Source organism: Chiloscyllium punctatum, chromosome 17 (assembly GCF_047496795.1).
Source record: "Chiloscyllium punctatum isolate Juve2018m chromosome 17, sChiPun1.3, whole genome shotgun sequence".
NCBI classification, from domain to species: Eukaryota; Metazoa; Chordata; class Chondrichthyes; order Orectolobiformes; family Hemiscylliidae; genus Chiloscyllium; species Chiloscyllium punctatum.
In genome coordinates this window covers 58,117,834-58,139,104 of record NC_092755.1, presented here as the reverse complement: position 1 = coordinate 58,139,104, position 21,271 = coordinate 58,117,834, and the positions used below count along the sequence as shown (strand labels likewise).

Below are 21,271 nucleotides of genomic sequence, written 5' to 3'. Positions count from 1 at the left end.
CAGATGTCAGATCTCACGGTGGGAGAACACTTTGGTGACAGAGATCACAACTGCCTCACATTTACCACAGCCTTGGAGAGGGAAAGGAGCAGTTACCGAGGGAAGATATTTAATTGGGGAAAAGGAAATTATGACACTATCAGACAGGAGTTGGGAAGTACAGACTGGGAGCAATTGTTCCACCAAAAGGGCACAGCAGACATGTGGAGACTATTTAAGGAGCAGGTGTTGCAAGTGATGCTTGAATTTGTTTCTCTGAGACAGGTAAGAAGGGGTAAGATTAAGGAGCCTTGGATGATGAGAACAGAGGAACTTCTCATCAAAAGGAAGAAGGCAGTTTACGTAAGGTGGAGGAAGCGAGGATCTTGCACAGCTTTCGAGGATTACAGGCTTACTAGAAAGGAGCTCAGAAATGGACTGAGGAGAGCTAGGAGGGGGCACGAAAAAGGCTTGGCAGGAAGGATTAGGGAGAACCCAAAGGCATTTTACTCATACGTGAGGAATAAGAGAAGGATCAGGGAGAAGGTAGGGCTGATCAGGGATAGCAGAGGGAACTTGTGTGTGGAGTCTGAGCAGATTTCTGCTTTGGTTTTGCTAAGGAAAGGAACCTTGTTGTGAATGAGAACTTTGAGGAGCTGGGATGCAGGCTTGAACAGATCAGGATTGGTGCAGTTGATGTGCTGGAAACTTTGGAAAACATTAAGATTGATACGTCCCCAGGGGCAGACCAGACTGTCATTGGTGTGAGATGGTATGGCTCTGAGGCCGGTGTGCTTTTTGTTGCAAATCTCAATCCTCACTAATCCATTGCCATTCTTTGATCTTTCTCCCCCAGGCTCCTTACGTTGACTTTCAGCTTCAAGTTATGGTCACACTTTTTTCACCAAACTGCAGGCTCAATCTCCCCTGACCAGGGGATTCTGGATTTTGTACCTGCACCTCCCCCAAGCCTGCTTCAGTCTAGGTTTAAAGCAAAATGTAGCAGATGCTGGAAATCTGAAATAAAAGGAGACAATTCAGCTGGAAATATTCCATGGATTCAGCAGCTTCTCTAGGGAGATGAAGCGAGAGAGAGGGGCATAGATTTATGGTTGGCCCAATGATCCTACTACTGGGTCTGAAAGCTGGGCCAGCCTCAGATATTGATTACTATTACATTTAGGTTTGGCCCCTGGGGCCAGTCAGGAAAGACCCAGCAGTGTGTGTGAGTCAGGGAAGGGCTTGGTTGCTAAGCCCAGGCAATGATGTTTTGCTTGGGTTAGCCAATGACATACTCCCCTCTCATGGACCAAAGAGTGCCCGTGAAGATGGAATACCACCCAGAGCCCATCAGGAGCTCACCAATCCTCCCCATGTGGCCAAAGGCTTTCCCAAGTGCAGTTAAAAGGCCACAAAAGGCAGAGAGAGGCCATTAACTGAATGGTTAAGTAGCACAACTGGGCTCTTTGTGGAAGGTCCATCCACCATTGGTGGTAAAATGGCATAGAAGGAAAGTAGGGGATATGAAAATAGAGGAAGACAAAGGGGTGACGGCATGGGAAGGCTTGGGGAAAGGCAGGGAAAAGACAAGGAGAAGGTGATGGAAAAGATAACAGTAAGGTGATGGAAAAGACAAGGGGAAAGTGAAGACTAGGGATATGGCAACAGGGAGACCAGAGGCTTGGTGATCGGAAGACAAGTGGCAAGGCAGGAGAATGACATGCCACCTGATGCCTTCCCACTTCCCATTCCATCCCCAACGACTGGTTAATTCCAACCCAATGTTCCACATGGACAACCCTTCAGCTCTAAACCCTAACCTAAACTCAAATCCCAAACTCTAAATCTCCCACTGGTCATTCTATACAACAGTGCACTGCTGAATTGTCAGCTTTATTTCATCACAGTGTGTTTTCCTAATCAGGTACCGATTTTCCTGCATTGGGTTCATTTCTCTGCCGATCTCGTAGTGACCTTCAAATTCCATGCCTCACGGTTCACAGCTCACACACTCATACTGACAGTGAGCTCTTCAGGTCTGGTGGGTATATTGCCCATACACACTGCGCCTCACTCACTGACAAACCTTCTCTCCTCGCAGGATAAAGTTTATATAATAGGCAGCAGCAGGAACAGTGTGGCAGCGAGAGGGGGTTCCAGTATCCCTGTAGAGGAGACAGAACTGGAAATAGTTCAGGGGACTGTCAGAGGGTGGTGGGTGCCTGGAATACATTGCTAGTGTAGATGGTAGAGGCAGGCACGATAGTATCATTTAAGATGTATCTAGACAGAGACATGAATGGACAGGAAGCACAGGGACACAGATCCTTAGAAAATAGGCGACAGGTTTAGATTGAGGAGCTGAATTGGTGCAGGCTTGGAGGGTCAAAGGGCCTGTTCCTGTGCTTAATTTTCTTTGTTCTTTTGTTCGTTGCCATGACGCCAATGTTAACAGTAGGGCTGGAACCAGAAGGGATGTTCCCCAGAAATCCACCTCCTCACATCTCCATTCACCCTCATCCTCACTCTGTTTTGACCTATGACTGGCAGATGATGTCATCACCAGTCACCTCTCGCTTCCCCCAGCCCGCCATCTTGTGCGTAGATTTACCATCCAATGGACGGTCAGTGAAGCGCAAGGATCATACCCAGAAGGGGAAGAGACTGATCAACAGGAATCAACCTCATTTGATCTGACCCTCACAGCCTCCTGCTTACCAATGCCATGTGTATGTTGGAGGCAAGCATTGAGGTAGAATCTTCAGCCTATTTAAAGAATTGCTACATTGTGAATAATGTCGCAGGTTCCTTAAAGCTACAATTCTTACCACCTCTCCCCACCCCAGCTTTCCCAATAATGTCAGAAATCCATGCCAATTTGACCTCATCTTACCAGAGTCTGGAGGTGCTATATCCATTGGGGTCTGTGTGACCTCCCAGTAAAAAGAGCATTAAGGGAATGCAAATATCTAAAAATACTTGTTCTGCAAAGCCTGGTTCATAATCCATAACAGGCGAACTGTACCTGCTTGGATCAATAACTGCCTCGACTGCTGCTCTTTATTTAGTTCCAACTTTTATTATCGAAATACATTTTGTCCTTAGAGTTAATGGACTTCAGTGTGATTTAATGACTGCAGCTCTGCACTGTGTGCATTGGGACACAAGGCACGGATTTATGCACACTGTATGTGGGGTTCTGGTGACTGTGTCAGAACTTGCAAGGATCACCTGACTGTAAGTTATTCCTTAAATCCTATGGTGGTGAGGATTCTTCAGAATCTTCAGAATAGATAAGAAACTGGTTGAAGTGTTGTTTGGGGTATTCTGGTGAACTCGGGAGTGCCTAGGCAAGTATAGACAAGTGCTACAGTTTCTAATCTACATCACCTACTTTAAGGCCAATATTAATCCTAGAGACTGGAAATCCTCTTGTGCATTATTCCTGCTTGAAGAAAAAGACTTCCACAAAAAGCTGTGGCTTTAAGAGGTGTATCCTGGTTTCTTTTAGAAGGAGAGATTATCCATGAGAAGATAAACAACTTCTGAGGTGTTGGGTTTTTTTTTAAGTTGGAACAATAGAAGCAGCCTGACTGGGTGTGATCAAGCTCTCACAGATCCAGGATTTTTAGTTAGCTTTTAGCAGTTGTTGCTGGGGCCTCACAGCCAAGTTGGAAGGCAGTGAATATCTCCCAGCTGCTCTACTCTCTCTCTCAGAATTGTTTTTTGATGTTCTTTCCTCCTGGATTGCACATGAGACAATCTGTTTTCAGAATTTGCCTTTTTGCCAAGGGTGTGCTTATGGGATATTGCTATACTGGAACAGTTAATTAGTGATAGTTATTGTATCTATTATTCTATTAAGCTTTCCAATAGAGCTAGGATATTCCAAGTTCTTCTTTCTTCTGTTGTATTTTAACTGTAGTGATTAAGTATATTGTGTTCTGTTTAATGTCGAGTAGTTTGACCAATTGAATTGCACCTGGAACACAGCATCTCACATTTACCTTTAAAATAGGAAAAGTTTAGGGTCTAGGCTACCTTCTTAATATATTTTGAGGGGGTCTGGTCTAGTGCATAACACACCCCTTCAATTTACTCTATTTTGCAGTTGTGTTGGCATCTCCCACCAGCCACTTCTCCTTACCTCCCTGGAATTCTTGGAAGGACAGCCAGTATGGAATATCGCCAATATTCAATGTCCTTTACAATTCAGAACTTCCCCGAGTGACTATATCAAGTTAACACTCCATTGTCAATAAAGCAAGCAGCTACTACAAGACAAATGCTTGAAAAATATCAACACGTGCTTAGCTGAGAGCAGCTATTTAAATAACATTCACATTGGCTGCTTCAGGGCTGGGGTTAAACGTGTTTGATCAGTTGGCATGGAAGCTGCAATGGGAGATTCCCATTGGTTCTGGATGTAGGTTTGCCCGCTGAGCTGGAAGCATTCCGAACAGAACTCTATTAACAAACACATGGACTTGGACCCGATTTATCACCCCTGAGAAAAAGAACTGGAAATGACATCACCACAGGAAATGACATCACCAACCCAAAGAAACCCAAACATATAAATAGAAAGCAGGAAACACCACCAGTACTTCCTCCGGAGGCTCACTGAAAATGTTACCTAGTATGGTGACGAAACATCTGGAAATGAACCTTCCAACTCAACGAGCAAACCTACATCCAGAACCTCAACCTGAGCTACAAATCTTCTCCAAACTCACTGTTCCCATTGGTATTGTGATGACATAGATTGTTCCTGGTTTGAATGCGTTCATTTGTTCCGGCTGCGAGGAATCAAACTTCCTTGGAAAATTGGAGCAGCTATTAAGGTCAGTGGTAACTGTTGGAACACACTGGTGTCTTAAGGTCTGCCCATTACACAAGTGCAAGTCTGGCACGTTCAGAGAGCGAATTGCACCTTGTACCAGGTGAAGTCAGAACCTGAACTGAAGGGTGGTGCACTGTAACAATCTTCCCTTTCCTGTTGGGACATTATGTCACTCAATGAAAGGCATTTTGATTCGAAGAAGGGAGAGTGAATGACAGCCCCTGAGGATTCAAAGCTGGGATGAATGATCAAAGAGTCAAGCCATCGCTACCTTGGGATTAAATTTTAATTACCTCAGAGCTTTCGCATTGCTGTGTAAGTTTACAGTCAGCAAATATTCCCAAATGGACTGGAAAAATGTAAACTTAAGAGTTACTGTTGGTGTAAGTGGTGGATACACTGGAATGTGAGCTTTTGTTTATCTGTGTTGTTAAAAAAAAGTCTGACCTATCGTTGTGTCAGCAACTTGCATGTACTCAAAGTAAAGTAAGAGCTGGGTACATTCTTCTTCAAGATGTGAAGCTCAAAGAGAGTTTTGAAGGGCTTTTATTGAGTGAATAGGCAGGAAGTGTTTCCATTAAAATAAATGGCCAAGTAAAGAAGGGAGGGATGAGATTTCATTAAATTACTTGGTGAGCTGTTACCGTCTGGAATACAGTGCCTGAAAGGCTGGTAGAAGCAGATTCAATAATAGCTTGCAAAAGGAATTAAATCTCCAATGGAGCACTTATGAGAAAAGGGAAGACATGAGACTAATTAGAAACTGTTTTTAAGGACAACCCAGGAAATGACATAAGCTCCATGGTTCAGATGTATCCTGTGTGGCATTGATCCAGGGACCCTGCCACCCTACCATTATTGGAGGGACCCTCATCCCAATCCTGCAGATGGTAGAGAGAGTGGACATGTGTCACGGGTATGGATCCTGGGCAAGTGAGCCCAGCTCAATACTGAGGGCAGAAAGGTCTGCACAGGTTGGCAATATTATAATCACATGGCTAGTTCACACAGGTAGGACTAATGTCTGTGTCCACCACTAAATCGTCGTGTTTACCATCATTTCTAGATAGTCAGTCGAGCTGCTCACAGAGATGTGAAATTAAATCTCCCTGGAGCAAAGTGAGGGTGCCTTGGTGGCTCAGTGGTTAGCACTGTCGCCTCATAGTGCCAGGGGCCTGGGTTTGATTCCAGCCTCAAGCGACTGCCTGTGTGGAGTTTGCACATTCTCCCTGTGTCTGCGTGGGTTTCCTCCCACAGCTCAATGATGTGCGGGTTAGGTGGATTGGCCATGGGAAATGTAGGGATAAGGTGAGATGTTCTGCTGAGGATTGGGGCAGAATCAATGGGCCAAATGGCCTGCAACTACACTGTAGGTATTCTATGATATACATGATATTGGTTGTCCAAGTGAAGCAGATTCTCTCTCTCTCTCCCTCCCTCCCACTCCAGGTGCAATCCTGTACTATCTCAGTTGCTTTGCTGATCTCCTGTGTGGCTATTATTCATATTTTGCCTTCCTGGCAGACTGTGCCCACCCTCTGAGTATGGTCCAGTAAAAGGCAATGCCAAGCAGGCAGAAGGCAGCCACTGTGTAGATGTATTCAGCATGGAGATGGAACGGGGTGCCGCAAATGGGATACCATTCTGCGCCATCTGGTGGGGGCACAGCCCCTGGCAGGCAGTGCCAGTCAAACACGCCCTCGTCGTAGTCACCAGCACAGAGATAGGTATGCCTATACAGGGTCTGGCCCAGCACTGAGGTCAGGGTTTCAGAAACATTGCAGGGACCCAGGGTCTGGTGAACTCCGACAGAGACCTGCTGTTCCGGTTTGGCCGTGGTGACCAAGAGCAGGAAGAAGAGGGAGTTGAGAAGGATCCCCTGCCCTGCTTCATGGTGCAACCAGGACACACCATAGACCCTGCTCGACTCATCCTGTGGCCTACTCCGATCCGCGGTCCACACAATGAAAGCGTAGATAGCTGAATAAAAACAAAGAGCAGTTTGTTAAATTTACATCACCAACAATTCACACCAGACAAGCCTTGGTGGCACAGTGGCTCAGTGGTTAGCACTGCTACCTCACAGCGCCAGGGACCCGGGTTCAATTCCAGCCTCGGGCAATTGTCTGTGTGGAGGTTGCACGTTCTCCCTGTGTCTGTGTGGGTTCCCTCCGGGTGCTCCAGTTTCATCCCACAATCCAAAGATGTGCAGATTAGGTGGATTGGCTGTGGTAAATTGCTCATTGTGTTCAGGGATGTGTAGGTTAGGTGCATTAGACAGAGGCAAATGTAGGGTAGGGGAATGGGTCTGGGTGGGTTACTCTTCAGAGGGTCAGTGTGGACTTGTTGGGGCGAAGGGCCTGTTTCCTCAATGTAGGGATTCTATTCTATTAAGTTTAATAAATTGTATCTCGCTGCGCTGTTACTTCAATATATTCTGTGTCTTACTCATTCATTTCTGTCTGGATGTATCACTATCTAGTATGGCAACTGTACCATTCAAGATCGGAGATGGTTACAGAGAGTGGTGAACTCAGCCTGGACAATCACAAAGGCCATCTATAGAATCCATCTACCAGGCCCGCTGTCAAGTACGGGCCACCAGCATTCTCAAAGATCCATCCCACCCTGGCAATGTTTTTCTACAACCTCTACCATCGGGGAGAAGGTACAGAAGCCTGAACACACGCACCAGCCGGTTTCGAAACAGTTACTAACCTTCTGCTGTTAGAATACTGAATGGACTCACAAACTCTTAACATTCGCCTTTACCTGTATTTTTGTTTTTGCCACTGTTTACCTATGATTTACTCATCTATGCTATTTAACTCTGTGATCTGCCTGTATTGCTCGCAAGACAAAGCTTATCACCGTGCCTCGGTACACGTGACAATAAATTCAATTCAATTCATGTTGCAGATGCGAGGGGAGTGGGAATGGGTAAAGAAATGAAACATAAAACTGCAGCAGTGTGGGTTAGTTACTGCTCACACGGGGGGATCCCTTCCTCATAGATTGGAGGAAACCCACACCCCCCCAACACCCCCCCCCCCCCCAACACCCCCCCCCCCCCCCCAACACCACCCCCATACACCAGCTTGTACCCAGGTAGTCACCAAAAAAATGTAAAGCTTGCCCTTGTCATCTCCCTTGGCAGCAGCGGGCACTTTTAATGTGGGCCAGCTGCTGGTGAGAGTTGGCCCAGAATTAGGCTGATCAGATGGTGGGCTTTGGTGTTGGTGATAATCAACTGGGAGAAAGTGAGGACTGCAGATGCCGGAGACCAGAGTCGAACAATGTGGTGCTGGAAAAGCACAGCAGGTCAGGCAGGGAGGTAGGAAAAACCCCTTCCCAAGGCTGACCGCCTTCCAACCTGCCACCTTTAAGGCTTTTTAAAAAAAATTACTCATTCACAAGATGAAGGTGTCGCTGGCTAGGTATTGCCCATCCCTAATTGCCCAGGGGGCAGTTAAGAGTTAACCACATTGCTGGGGGTCTGAAGTCACATGTAGGCCAGACCAGGTCAGGGTGGCAGTTTCCCTTCCTTAAAGGGCATTAGTGAACCAGGTGGGTTTTTCCAGACAATGGATTCATGGTCATCATTAGACTCTTAATTCCAGATTTTTATTGAATTCAAATTCCATCTGCCGTGGTGGGATTCGAACCTGGGTCCCCAGAACATTACCTGGGTGTCTGGATTAACACTTCAACAATAACATCACCAGGCCGTCACCCCCCCCCCCGGTTCACCTCCCCCACTGCGAAGGTTCGACCCACAGACCTGCAGTGGTTGGGTCTGAGAGTTACGGACTTTTTGAAATGGGCACATTATCTCCAATGACATAACACGTCGGCCTTTATCCAGCTGTTCTGGATCAGGAGTGGAAATCTGGGTTAATGTTTTGACTGTTTAGCCATGAAGTCAAAGATCACCGTGGCTGAGGACCTGGAACACAAAATCAATATTGCACCAGGCAGTGCACTGTCAAGTGAGGCATCAGGAGAATTCATAATTAAAGTATTCAATGCCGTTTCACATTTCAGGATTTTTTTGATCACTCTCTCCAAAGCCCCAAAAAACTTGAAAACAAAAGTTAATTTGATGTTGGATTTATAAAGCACACTGTATTCTCACAAGGCTTAAAAGGGCACCTTGGCTTAAGGTGGTTAGAATGCTAAGTAGGAATTGTCTAGTGCCTGGGGAAAAGCAATCAGCAATTGATTTTTGGTTCTTTGATCTCTGCCTGTAAAACTATGAGAGAATGAAAAAGGCACAGATTATATTGAAGTAACAACACTGTGAGATGCCATTTATTAAAGTTAAGAAAGGTAAGGCTTCATGTGAAATGTTCTTTATGTTTTAAAACTACTTGAAAACAGTTTAATCAAATTAAATCAAATTGTACCAGTTCTGAGAAGGGTCACTGGACTCAAAATGTTATCTCTGTTTTCTCTACACAGTTGCTGTCAGATCTGCCGGGTTTCTCCAGCAATTTCTGCTTCTGTTTGCTTCAGATCTCCAGCACCTGCAGTTCTTCGTTTTATTACATAAATCAGTTTAAACCAGATTAAAGGGTGCAAACCCCTTAACAGCGGACTGTAACAAAATTCAATTGTTCAAAATTCAAATTAAGAAGTCATTTTAAAGGTTGATAGTAATGCACTCTTGCCCCTGTGGTGTCCACCAGTCATGGTGGTCTTGAGCATGTCAGGAGACACACTTGATCCCACTCTAAGGTCACTTGGGCATGAATAAAACCATGATAGAAGGGCAAGCAGTTAGACCAAATGGTCACCTCGACCACCCTCTGCCTTGGCCTCTTCATGGTCACCTTGGCCAGGCCTGTCCTTTATCTTGTGCTAATGCCCATTGTTTAAGGTTAATTCAGACTTTGTGGTTACAAGGGCTAGTTGGTTCATTCAGCATACTGTGAAATGAAGCAGCGTACCATTTTGTATCCAACACCGAAAATACCTTGGGTACCTTATAGAAGTTTATAAAATCATGAGAGGCATGGACAGGGTGAATAGCAGGGTCTCTTCCCCAGGGTATGGGTTTATAAAAATAGAGGTCATAAGTTTAAGGTAGGAGGGGAAGATATAGAAGGGACCTAAGTAACAACTTTTTCACACAGAAGGCAGTGTGTGTATGGAATGAGTTGCCAGGGAAAGTGATAGAGACTGGTACAACATTTAAAAGGCATCTGGATGGGCATATGAATAGGAAGGGTTTAGAGGGATATGGGCCAAGCTATGGCAAATGGGACTAGATTAGGTTAGGATAACTGGTCGGCATGGACAGATGGACCGAAGGGTCTGTTTCCATGCTGTCCATTTCTGTGACTCTATTTTGTATCTAACCTTGTCTCACCAGGTACTTGCTTGCTCAGATTTGGTGAGATTGAAGACGTGTTTAACGAAAGATGCAGAGTTTGGAGTCAGCTTACAAGCGGGTGTTGTACTATCCTATCGAGAGTTGTAGGACTGTATGAGGCCCTCTGACTGTGTGAGTAAATGAAGTCACTGAACTCCTGAAGCAATCTACAGCAAACCAAATTTCTAATATCACATTGGAATTGTCACTTAGCTCCAGCAACACTGTAATGGTCTTTGCAGCTGTCTGTCTATTACTACATCATGTTGTAGTGGCGTTGTGTCATGAACGAGTCATGATCTGTTGCTTTCCAGCACTGCTAGGTAGGTGAAAGGTCAGTAATGTGTCCTTAGTGGACCAACTCTCTGTTGGCTATGGAGGGCTGTTGGCTTTTCCATTTGATCTGTGACTTACTGGTAAACATTAAGTGATAACCTGTCCAAGTTAATTCATTAGTTTTAACTGTGGTGAAATTAATCATTTAATTAGTAGGCCAAAGGAGGCATAGCATCGCTATGAACCCACACTTACCCAACTGCACCATCACGATGTTCTCTGTGTGTATTTTGTAAATGTCATGCGGAACATGATATAAAGGCAGAAACTGAGTCAGAACAGCCAATGGAAACGTAAAGACTCCAGCCAGCAAGGCCACTGCCATTTCTTTGACAATCCCAGAGGAAACAGCTTTGGAGGCATTCCCAGTAATTGCTTTTCTATGAGAAGAAACAGAAAAGGACATTTAACAATAAAGGCACCGAGGAAGAGTAGCCAGCTCCCATTAGGAGCATTCCTGGAGGTTCCATCACGTGACTTGCCCGTCAATCAGCTCCAACCCCTACACTCCAACCATCGGTCCACATTCCAGATGCATTGTCTTCCCTCGGCCAATCGGGATTGGAATAGATGCCCTGTTATCCAATTGCTTTGATCATGACTGTTGGTGAAGCAGCTTTTTTCCCCATCATCAATATTTTTATAGCTAATAGAATGATAGTTTTATTTACTGTCCCTTCAATTTTTTTTCATGCTTTGCTTTGCAGGGATTAACCTTCAATTGCTAGAGATTTCAGGACAAATCCAAGCCACCCAACAACTGGAGGAAGACGCTTCATCTTCCACCTTAGGATCCTTCAACCAAATGGCATCAATGTTGACTTCACTAGTTTCCTAATCTCCCCTCTCCCCACCTCATCCCAGATCCAACCCTCCAACTCGGCACTGCCTTCTTGACCTGTCCATCTTCCTTCCCACCTATCTGCTCCAGCCTCCCACTGACCTATCACCATCACTCCCCATCTGCATCCACCTATAACCTTCCCACCTACCTTCCCTCCAGCCCCATTCCCACCCTCCTATTTATCTCTCAGCCGCCTTCCCTCTCCACATTCCTGGTGAAGGGCTTATGCCTGAAACGTTGACTCTCCTGCTCCCCGAATGCTGCCTGACCTGCTGTGCTTTTCCAGCACCATATTTTTTGAACCTGAAAGGTTGGCAGGCAGCCATCTGTGAAAGGTAGGGTGTGCTTTCCAATAAACTGCCCACTGCCAGCCGTGATTCAGCTGTGGCACAAAGTGCCCATGAGGAATGTATTTGGTGATTTTTGTTTTAATTGTCAGATGGTTATTGTATCACTTATCTACATTCTGATGCCATATGCAAATTATTTCAAAGCATAACCTTCTCCCACCCCATTTCTTCTGTCTCACCTGACACTTTCTGAAGTATAGTTTCACATACAGCATTACTCTCTGATGCCTCAGTCAAGTGGCCAATCCTCATGTATGAGGACTGGAATTAGGACTTGGGGTCACTATTTAAAAATACAATGTTGCCCATTTAGAACCGAGACTAGGAGAACTTTTTTCTCTCACAGGAGATTGTGAGTCTGTGGAACACTCTTCCTCATAAGAAAGTGGAAAGCATGTCTTTGATCATTTCTAAGGCAGATGCAGATAGATTCTTGAGAAGTAAAGAGATGAAGGGTTGTTGGAGATCAGTGAAAATGTGCAGATCTGCTATGCACCAACTGTGCATAGGGCAGGCTTAAGGGACCAAATGGTCTATTCCTAATCTTAATGTTCATACGGAATGCTGTTTAATCATTGATGTATAACTTTAAGCCAAATACTTGAATCACTGAATAAGCAGGGGTCATTGAAATGACCATCAGGATTCACTAAGATCATGGCATTTAGAGAACCATCCTCCTTGTCCATTTGGCTCAGGTCTGAACATATTAATACTACTGGGTGTTCATAAACAAGCAAGAAAACTTTGCCATTTCAAATTTTCATACAGATAGTTCACATCACTGCATTAACCCAACCAGCCAATTCTCTGGTGGTACGGAAAAGACTGCAAATCGCTGGTGATCTGAAATAAGGTAAGCTGAAAGTAGACAGAATGTATCAAACAGCAATGGTCCATTTCTTACATGTGGGGTGAGTATCCTTCATCAGAACTAAAGGCTGCGAGGATAAACACTGGTCTCATGACACATTCTGTGCAGAGAATTTTGTTCTTAACTAAAGGCTTTATTGCCATTCCCATGAGCAGACCTTGCTGTGTACAATCTGGAATTACATTGGCTGGGTCAGCTAAACTATAGCGCTTCTGTCCCTGCACTAAAAAGTTATTTAAATTGTCCTGCAGTCTCTAAAGCTTTTTCGCTATTGATTTCTCTTTATACTGTGGTATACTAATCCCCAGTCTTTATTCTGTTAGGTATACTTGACAGAGGTGGCAATTGAATTGTGTTATAAGGTTGATCCTCAAACCATTATTAGTTTTAATAAACCAACTTAAATACATTCCAATAAACATTGGCTTATCTTTTTCAATAAATTGTAATTGATCACAAGGTTAGAAATTAACTATTTCTACAAAGGAAAGTGTCATGCCTATTTGACATTCTTTGGATGCTACAAATCACATTGTATCAAAAACATTAGAAGGTTTTAGTCTAAGATTTTTTTTTTCTTTTTTCTTTTATTTATGATTGCGCCAACTCAAAGACGATTGTTGTGAGCGAATCTCTTCAGGGGTGTGTTTTTCTCTTGTCATCACTGAAATAATGCCACAGAGGCTGATATCCTATCACCAAGTCACCCTTTATTTACACATGTCTTTGACACTGACCTCGCTAGTGCAGAGCTGGCTCCAAGAGTGAGCAGAACCCCTGACACTCCTGTTTATTTTTTTCTTTTTTGTTTTGCCTTTTTTTTACCCCCACACTCCCGCCTAACTGTGGTAGTGCTTATTTTTTCCCCAGCACCCATGTGTGTGTGCAGGTGTAAGACACAGTGAAAAGACACAAGGTGCACGAATCTTTATTCAAATTTCTACCACCAGGAAGATAGGAAAACACCCGAGTGGCCAGTGACAAGCATCAAACGGCAATGCTGTGTGATCAAAACAGTGAAGGGGAGGGTAGGGACTAAATCAAAATAGAGTTGGAGGGGTAGTCTAAGGTTTTATTTAGTAGAATATCAATTATAATAATAATGGGGAAACTATTGATCAGATTTCAAAGCATAGGAAAAACTAAAGAACTGTGATTGCTGGAAATCAGAAACAAAATTAGAAATTGCTGGAAAAACTCAGCAAGTCTGACAGCAAAACACTGCTTTTTTCCAGAAATTTATGATTTTGTTTCAAAGCATAGGAGATATATTAAAACAAAGGGGTAATGCTGAGGCCATTAGCTCAATGGGCAAAGCAGCAGAAAGAAGAGACTAAGTACCGACAATGAAAGTTTCATGACAGAGTTATATTTTATCATTTATGTAACTATGTCTTGCAGGAGTAAGTAGATTACCACACGGGCACTGAAGACACAAAGTTGCCACTAGTAATGAATATTTGACTTCCCAAGGGCTAAGTGACAGAAACATTAGAAATTTAGAGACTCCCAGTAACCAGTTTGTGCACAGCAAGCTCCCACAAACAGTATGAAGATGACCAGATAATCTGTGCGGTGTGATTTTACCCCTTAACTAACATAAATAAAACAGCTTCTTTCGTCATTGCGGTGTCCTTGCTGGCTGCCACATGCCTGTACAGTCGCTAAATGTCAGAAGCAGTGAATTCACAGTAAAGCACATGGGGCTGTCCTGAAGAAGTGAAAGGTGCTATATACAGAGAAACCTTGATGATCCGAATGTCAATTATCCGAATTTTGGATTATCCGAAGAAGAACTCAAGGTCCCGATAGAAACATTGCACCAAAGAGTTGTTTCCAACACTGTTCGCATCTTTTGTTTACAATGATTAAAAATGAACTCAGCTTACTGAAATGCTGCCGAGAGCAGCCGTGATCATCGATAGGAGCCCAGGCACCGTCTCCAAATGACTGACTGCCCACTCTCTCTCTCTCTCTCACCCCCACACTTTCCCTGGAGTTCCCTAGACAGGGTTAGAGGGGGGCGGACTGTAGGTGGGGCGGACGGTGGTTGGGGGCACACAGGGGAAGGGGACGGACGGGGGGAGTGCGGGGTGGTGGGGTGGCCAAGTCGAATGGTGGGGGGGCGCAGGCAGACAGTGGGTGGGGTGGACAGGGGGGGTGGGGTTGGACAGGTTGTGAGGCAGGCGGGGGGTGGGGGGGGGGGGGGTGGAGGGCAGGGGGTGGTGCAGACGGGCTCGCATGCAGTGTGCTGCTGCCTAGGCTCCTGAACAGGGAGTGGACTTAGCACATGCTCGCTGTGTCAATTCCATTGAACTACTGGGGGTGGATGGGGGGAGGGGAGGCTTCAGCATTGCTGCAGGTCCCTTACACACAAGTGTGTGTCTGCTCAGAAACAAACCCTGAGGCAGAGAGAGGGAGCAAGGTAGGCAGAGTGAGGAAACAGGAAACTTCAGAAAACCCCAAGTGCCAGAAGAGAGGCATTGAATCAATTAACCAAATAATCAATTATCCAGATGAAGTAGTGCCCGCCCATCTCATTCAGATAATCAAGGTTCCTCTGGTAAATCAAACCACTTTCTGACTGAGACAAAAGTGCAGCCAGCTGAGCCAAGCTAACACTGAACCATTGACAAAACCAACACATCACACAATTTGTTTTGAGTAAAGGTTGTCCTAGAGGCAGAAGCGAAGGGACAGTCTGCCCTTTGATCGATCCCTGTGCCATTTTTAAAAATGAAAACTAGGAGTAAAATCTTACTCTTGAGAGTAAGTGCTCATTTTTATGCTCCGACAGACAGGAAGAAGATTTTGCAATGGGAAAATCGGCAGCTAGTTCTACATTCTGCCAGATTGTCCTTTGCAAACCAGTAAAGAGGAATGAGGGATAGAAAAAGGACTGGAGGATTGTACTCCTTGTGTGACATATTTCTTTTTAATCATTGTCAGGATATTTACATTGCTGGAAAGCTCAATGCAGAACTGTCCTGGAAGAGCTGGAGTTGCATAATATTCTTGAACTTGTCATGTGTGGTTCAGTTGGAAATACCCCTGACGCTAAATCACAAGGTTCCCTCATTCAGTTCCAACTTAGTGAGGCTGCTGGAGTGAAGTCTGTGGCACAGAGGCTGGTAAATGCATTGCCAGAGGACGAGGTGGTGGAGGCAGACACAATTGCAATGTTTAGGTGGCATATTGACAGATATATGAATAGCCAGGGAGTAGAGGGAGGTGGACTGCATAGATTGCAATAGGGTTTTAGTTTAGAAAGACATCTTGTGTCAGCACAGTCTTGATGGGCCAAAGGACCTGTTTCTCTGCTGTACTGTTCTTTGTTTTTGTTCCTTGTGGTCCCACATGGCTGCTCCAGTCAATACAGTAGTTCTCACAGCACAGCAAATGTAGGGAAGTTCTCTCAGGTGCCCAACAGCTAACATGCAATCAGCATCGCAAGGACAATAGGCTCAGTTGTCAGGTTTGTGATGCAGAGTGACCCCAACAGCGCAGGTTCAATTCCCACACCGGCTGAGATTACCATGAAAGAATTCTCCTTTTTAACCTCTCCCCTTGCCTGAGTCGCAGTGACTCTCAGGTTAAACCATCACCAGTGTCTCTCTCTAATCTGAGAGAGAGCAGCCCTATGGTCTGGTAAGACCGTCTTCCTCTGTGGGTACCTGTTGTGCTCAAATTAGATGCAACATTTCTTGCATTATGACAACACTCCCAAAGTGCTCCAATAGCTCTAAAAGTGTCCAATGTTGAATGACACTATGTAAATGCATGTCATCTTTTTATTTTCAAATTGCTGCAATCCAGGAGGTAAAGATGCTTCCAGGGTGCAGTTGGGTAAGGAGCAGTAAGACTTTGATGTTCACTGCACATTTCGAGCAGATGGGACAGTGATAAATGTTCAACTGGAAATGATGTGTGACTTGAAGGTGATAGTCTCCCTATTCACCAGTGGTCCTTCTTCAGAAAGATTGTCTGTGGTAGAGCTCTTAGTTTTGAGAGGGACTTTTCCCTGGGAGTGCAGGAGCCCCTGAGTTCACCGTTATACTTCAGATAACACAAATATCAAAGCCCCAACTCACCCAAGGTAAGGGCCTGTTTCTTAAAAGGAAACAACTTGGAGAATTCAGCACGAACTTTACTTGAGCTGTCTGTTGGGAAGTCATGCTGGTAAAAGGTGTAATTATGCAAGTTCAAAGCAGAACCACTTTCTAAGTCTTCCAAGCTCAGTAAACAAAAATGCACTAAATTTAAAATGAATCATTGTCGGCTTTGGAAGAAAACAGGATTAGACTTTCAGTCAACACTGAACCTGTCTGTAATTGCTGAAAGGCACTGCTAAAAATACCTGCTCTTTCAGCAACAATGCTGAATTTCCAAAAGCTTTCGTGAGATAGATTGATTATATGATGGAATGAATCATAAATGTCACACAGGCTGTCAGCACAGCTGCAGGCTTGAAGCCTAATGAAAATAACAGGGAGCACGATACAATTGCCTTGTGTATACACCCATCTGTGAAGGAAAACTTCCTGAGCTATAAATAGATGAATTAACATATGAATTGATCACTTCAAAAGAAAGCTCAGCTAACTGAACTGGCATCACCATTGAAAATATGTGCCCTAACACCAGGCATTGCTGGGGGGAGTGGGGATGAGGGGTTAATGTCTTTACTGTAACCTGGGAGCATTCCCTTATCCTCCCTGACGTTCAGCGTAATAATGATTTGCCTGTGTGAAGTGGATTTCTATGCAGCTAAAAGTGACTCATTGGGTATTAAAACAACCACAGCTCCATTCTGTTCAAAGTTCTGCCTTAGTCCAGGACTAAGCCCTCTCCTCGGAATCAGGAGGCCACAGGTCCCAAGTTCCACTTCCTGGAGGACCATCAAATCGGTGAAAGACACTCTTTGGTCTGCCTGAAACGTCGGGCCAGAAAACTGTGATGGATCCCTCTCGCTCTCCCAGCAGAAATATCTGTGGCCAGTGACTAGCTGATTAGAAGCTCAATCCCCAGCCACCACACATTGGGCCCAGTATAACAAGGTCCTAATGGGACTGACTCTAACACTTCTCCTACACCACCACCACCCCCCCATTAATAACAGCTTATATTAACAAAGTGCTTCTTACACAGGGAAGACATCTGAAGGCCTCACAGCAGCATCGTTAGATGGAATTTGACACTGAGCCACATTAGACGATATTAGGGTGGGGTGACTGTGGTGTCGAATTGTTCACTTAGGGGTCTGGGTGATGTGGGTGATGGCAGGATTTTGTAGCAGGACCAGGGCTGAAGACCCATCTCAATCGAGATTGTGTTGCTGGAAATGCACAGCATCCGAGGAGCAGGAGAATTGATGTTTCAGGCATATGCCCTTCATCAGAAATCATTCTCCTAGACCCAGCACTTTCTCCTAGACCCATCTCAGTGTCAAGGTCACCTCATTCAATCTTACATGCTCTTGACAAGCAGTGAGACAAGATTCTCACCAGGTGATGGTGGGATGCCAATCGACGGTGATGGTGATTAAACGCTTGTTAAAGGCCGAGTTATTGCTAGAACACACATCATTAATATCCAGCCTCCTATCTTACCATTATCAAACCAGACATTGTCAAAAACTCCATGGGAAAGCAGAGCATGTATTGAGTGAATTCAGCTCTCTGCTTGGTCTGAAATATCTCCTATGACAACCGCTTCAATGATCCACAGGCACCAGGCACTCTGTGTTGATGGTCATGCACATTCACCATCTGCCAACCCACCATGACCCTCCTGGTATTTCTACAACCACTGGCAGGGAACTCTTGAAGCACAGACTGGCATTGCAGGGTTCATTGGCAACTGGCATTGAAAGGGACACCTTGCGCAGCACAGACCAGCTTTTAGACTGGACTGGACTGGACCAGACTTTATCTCAGGGCTGCTGTCTGGGTGCTCAGTCACTTAGCACCTGCCTTGCTTTACCAACTAGTTTGGACATAGAACCAGGCTGCATGACCTTACTGGTGAGCAATCCTGAGTCTAGGGGGTGTATATCCTCCTCGTGCACAATTAATAGCATAATTTAAGCAATTATGCAGCAAACACAGTGAGTGCAACAGCTCTATCTCAAAATCTAGGGGAGGAGTCCTCAGTGAAATCCATGGGGGCCGCCCATCAGTCATAGGGGCACAGCACAGGCATGTGAAAAGCAGCCTCCAAAACCAGTCCAGGAGATTGGCAATGGTCAGGGTATTCTTGGTCAGGCAGTCCATGCCACTACAGCCCAGGGTGGGGGTCGTGGTCAATGGATTAACAGAGTCAGTCAGGGACATGTACACGCACCAGTCAGGGGTCTGGGTACATCTTGCCCAGTCCTGTCCAGTCAGCTCTCTCATAAAGATGGGTAATGGTCAATCCATTGGGTTTGTCCACAGAAACAAAGGGGAAAGGTGGGGGGGGGGGTGCATGGCAGGACTTGTTAGAAGGCAAATTTGGGAAAGCATGATTGGGAGGTGGGGTGTGTAATGAGGGTGAGGGAGTGCTCCATCATCAGAAGCACCCTGGCTTCAAGCAGGGATGTGCTGCAGGAGTAGTGTATGACCTCACCAAGTAAGGTCACCTCATAGGCCCAGGGCTGGTTGGGGGCGGTGCCGGTGATGGTAGGGGTGGGGGTGGGCTGTAGCTGTCAGCTCATGTGGACAGATTGAGTGAAGACTTAGGGAAGTGTGAAGTCTGTGGGGTCTACATGGGGTGGGGGGTGAGTGGAAATGGGTATGGATGTTGGTGGGGATGGGTGTGGGCTCACTGGTACATTCAGGCCGAGGGTGGAAGCTCCTGTCAGAGGGAGTGCTCACTCTCACCTCCCATGGTGATGCCAATCGAACGTGTGCAATGACGAAGACACTGGCTGTGATCACACTCAGGGGTAAGTGAGCGAAGGGGCTGCAGCACACTTTCCTTTTAAAAGGAACAGAGGTTGGTCTGAGCCACGTGCAATGTACAGTACACGGCTGCCCCTTCCCTGACTGTCCTACAGCGTGGACCCTCACTGTGTACACTGCACCTCCCTGACACAGCCAGTGCTGGACAACACATTGACAGCTACACGTCTGAGCACAGAGGGAGCCACACATTCGGGATGTTGTATAAGAAGGGACAGCTGTGTCTCCGTGACCCAATACTATGCTGACACATTGCTCCCCCTGTTTCCATTCATAGTAACAGGCTCTCAGCACAGACCCCCATCCATGGAGCCTTACCTATGGCCAGGATGATGTGAAGACGTGTTTAGGACTGACACTGAGGGACCCACAAACACATGAAAGTTAGCATCAGGAACATTTCTGTATAAACTGAGAGTGACATACAAGGGTAAGGTGGCAGTGGAGTTGGGCGTTCCAGGTCTGGGGCCTGTCCACTCTATCTACTTTTAATTTCTTTTCTTGTCCCTTTCTCTCTTCAATTTTACTTAGCATTTGTTGAAGAGCTCGGGTTGCAGCTGGTGGGAGATGTTTGTGGTAGTAGAGATGGAGTGAATGTGAGATGGCAGGTAGGAAAGTGTGGCACCTACCCTGGCAAGGTGGTGAAGGGCACTGAACTTTCTCCTGGATGGTCGGGCGTTCCTCCCAGGCTCAACCAGCGTTGATGATGGACACTGATGTTCACCAGCCGGTGTACATTCCACATCCTTGCTTATTCAGAGCTTCTGAAGTTGTGTTCAAAATGGAGGAGTACTGATTCATCAGCTGAGGAAGGAGCTGGAGGTAATGATCAACATGAGGTTGCCTTGCCCCTGTTTGTCATGAGACTTCATGCAATCTATCGTCAATACTCAGGATTTCCCAGGAGCATTCCCTCCTGACCGGATAGCACTACGCCGTGACCTCAGACGTGAATGCGCTGATGTTGGTAATGTCAGTGAGAACACAGATCTTATTCTGTTGTTAACACACCTCAGCAACCAGCAGGATGTGATATGTTAAAAAGCACGGTTTATAAGAACTGCCACCAAACGGTATTCTGAACGACTAGCGCAGTGAAGGATATTCAGAGGACAAGCTGAAGTCATTCTATTGCTTGTCATTTGAATTATAGACTGGACAGTTCTGCAGCAAGGTTTGGCAGAGTGCAGCTTGCCATAAGTAACATAATTCAGAACACTTCCATTAACCAGGGACTTCAGCAAGGTCACAATGTCCCCTGGGGTAGGCAGGCTTGCCAGACTATCGCTGAAATGTCTCTATTTTCCATTCCAATTTTCTTCTGGTCATACCTCAAAAGGTTCTCGTAGTTAAGACTTGGGTTTCTGATAAGGATTTTTGTTCTTTTTTGTTTGTTCACAATTATAGTTTTAAATACCTTGGCTAAATCTGAAGCCTTATGAGTGTCAGCAAGAAGTCAGGTTATTTTTCCCTTGTCTTCATCAGCTGTTAATTCAAATGCCACCCCCTGACTTTCAAACAGACTGAAGTCAGGGAATAAAGAGGTCAATACTTTTTGTTGCACCTTGTTCACTCACTTAGTACGTTTGTATTCACTCATTTAATGTGAATCACATAGAGTTAATTACTCTTGAGTGCACTGGTTGATGTTATGTAGGCATATAGGGAGGTTATTTTCCGCATAGTGAGTTCCAGCAGACACAGTAAGATAGATAATCAATTAATCTGTT

The 21,271-nt window shown here is 45.3% G+C and overlaps 1 protein-coding gene across 1 annotated transcript in view; it reads right to left on the bottom strand.

The window, feature by feature from the left end:
- Positions 1-5,323: 5,323 nt before the first annotated feature.
- LOC140487697 (uncharacterized) overlaps positions 5,324-21,271 on the bottom strand; it is a 133,678-nt gene continuing 117,730 nt past the window's right edge. Inside the window, exons 6-7 of the mRNA XM_072586966.1 lie at positions 10,728-10,912; positions 5,324-6,802 (exon numbers count right to left, since the gene is read on the bottom strand). Coding sequence (XP_072443067.1) covers positions 6,321-6,802; positions 10,728-10,912 — 667 coding nt within the window. The 3' untranslated portion in view covers positions 5,324-6,320. The remainder of the gene's footprint in view (positions 6,803-10,727; positions 10,913-21,271) is intronic.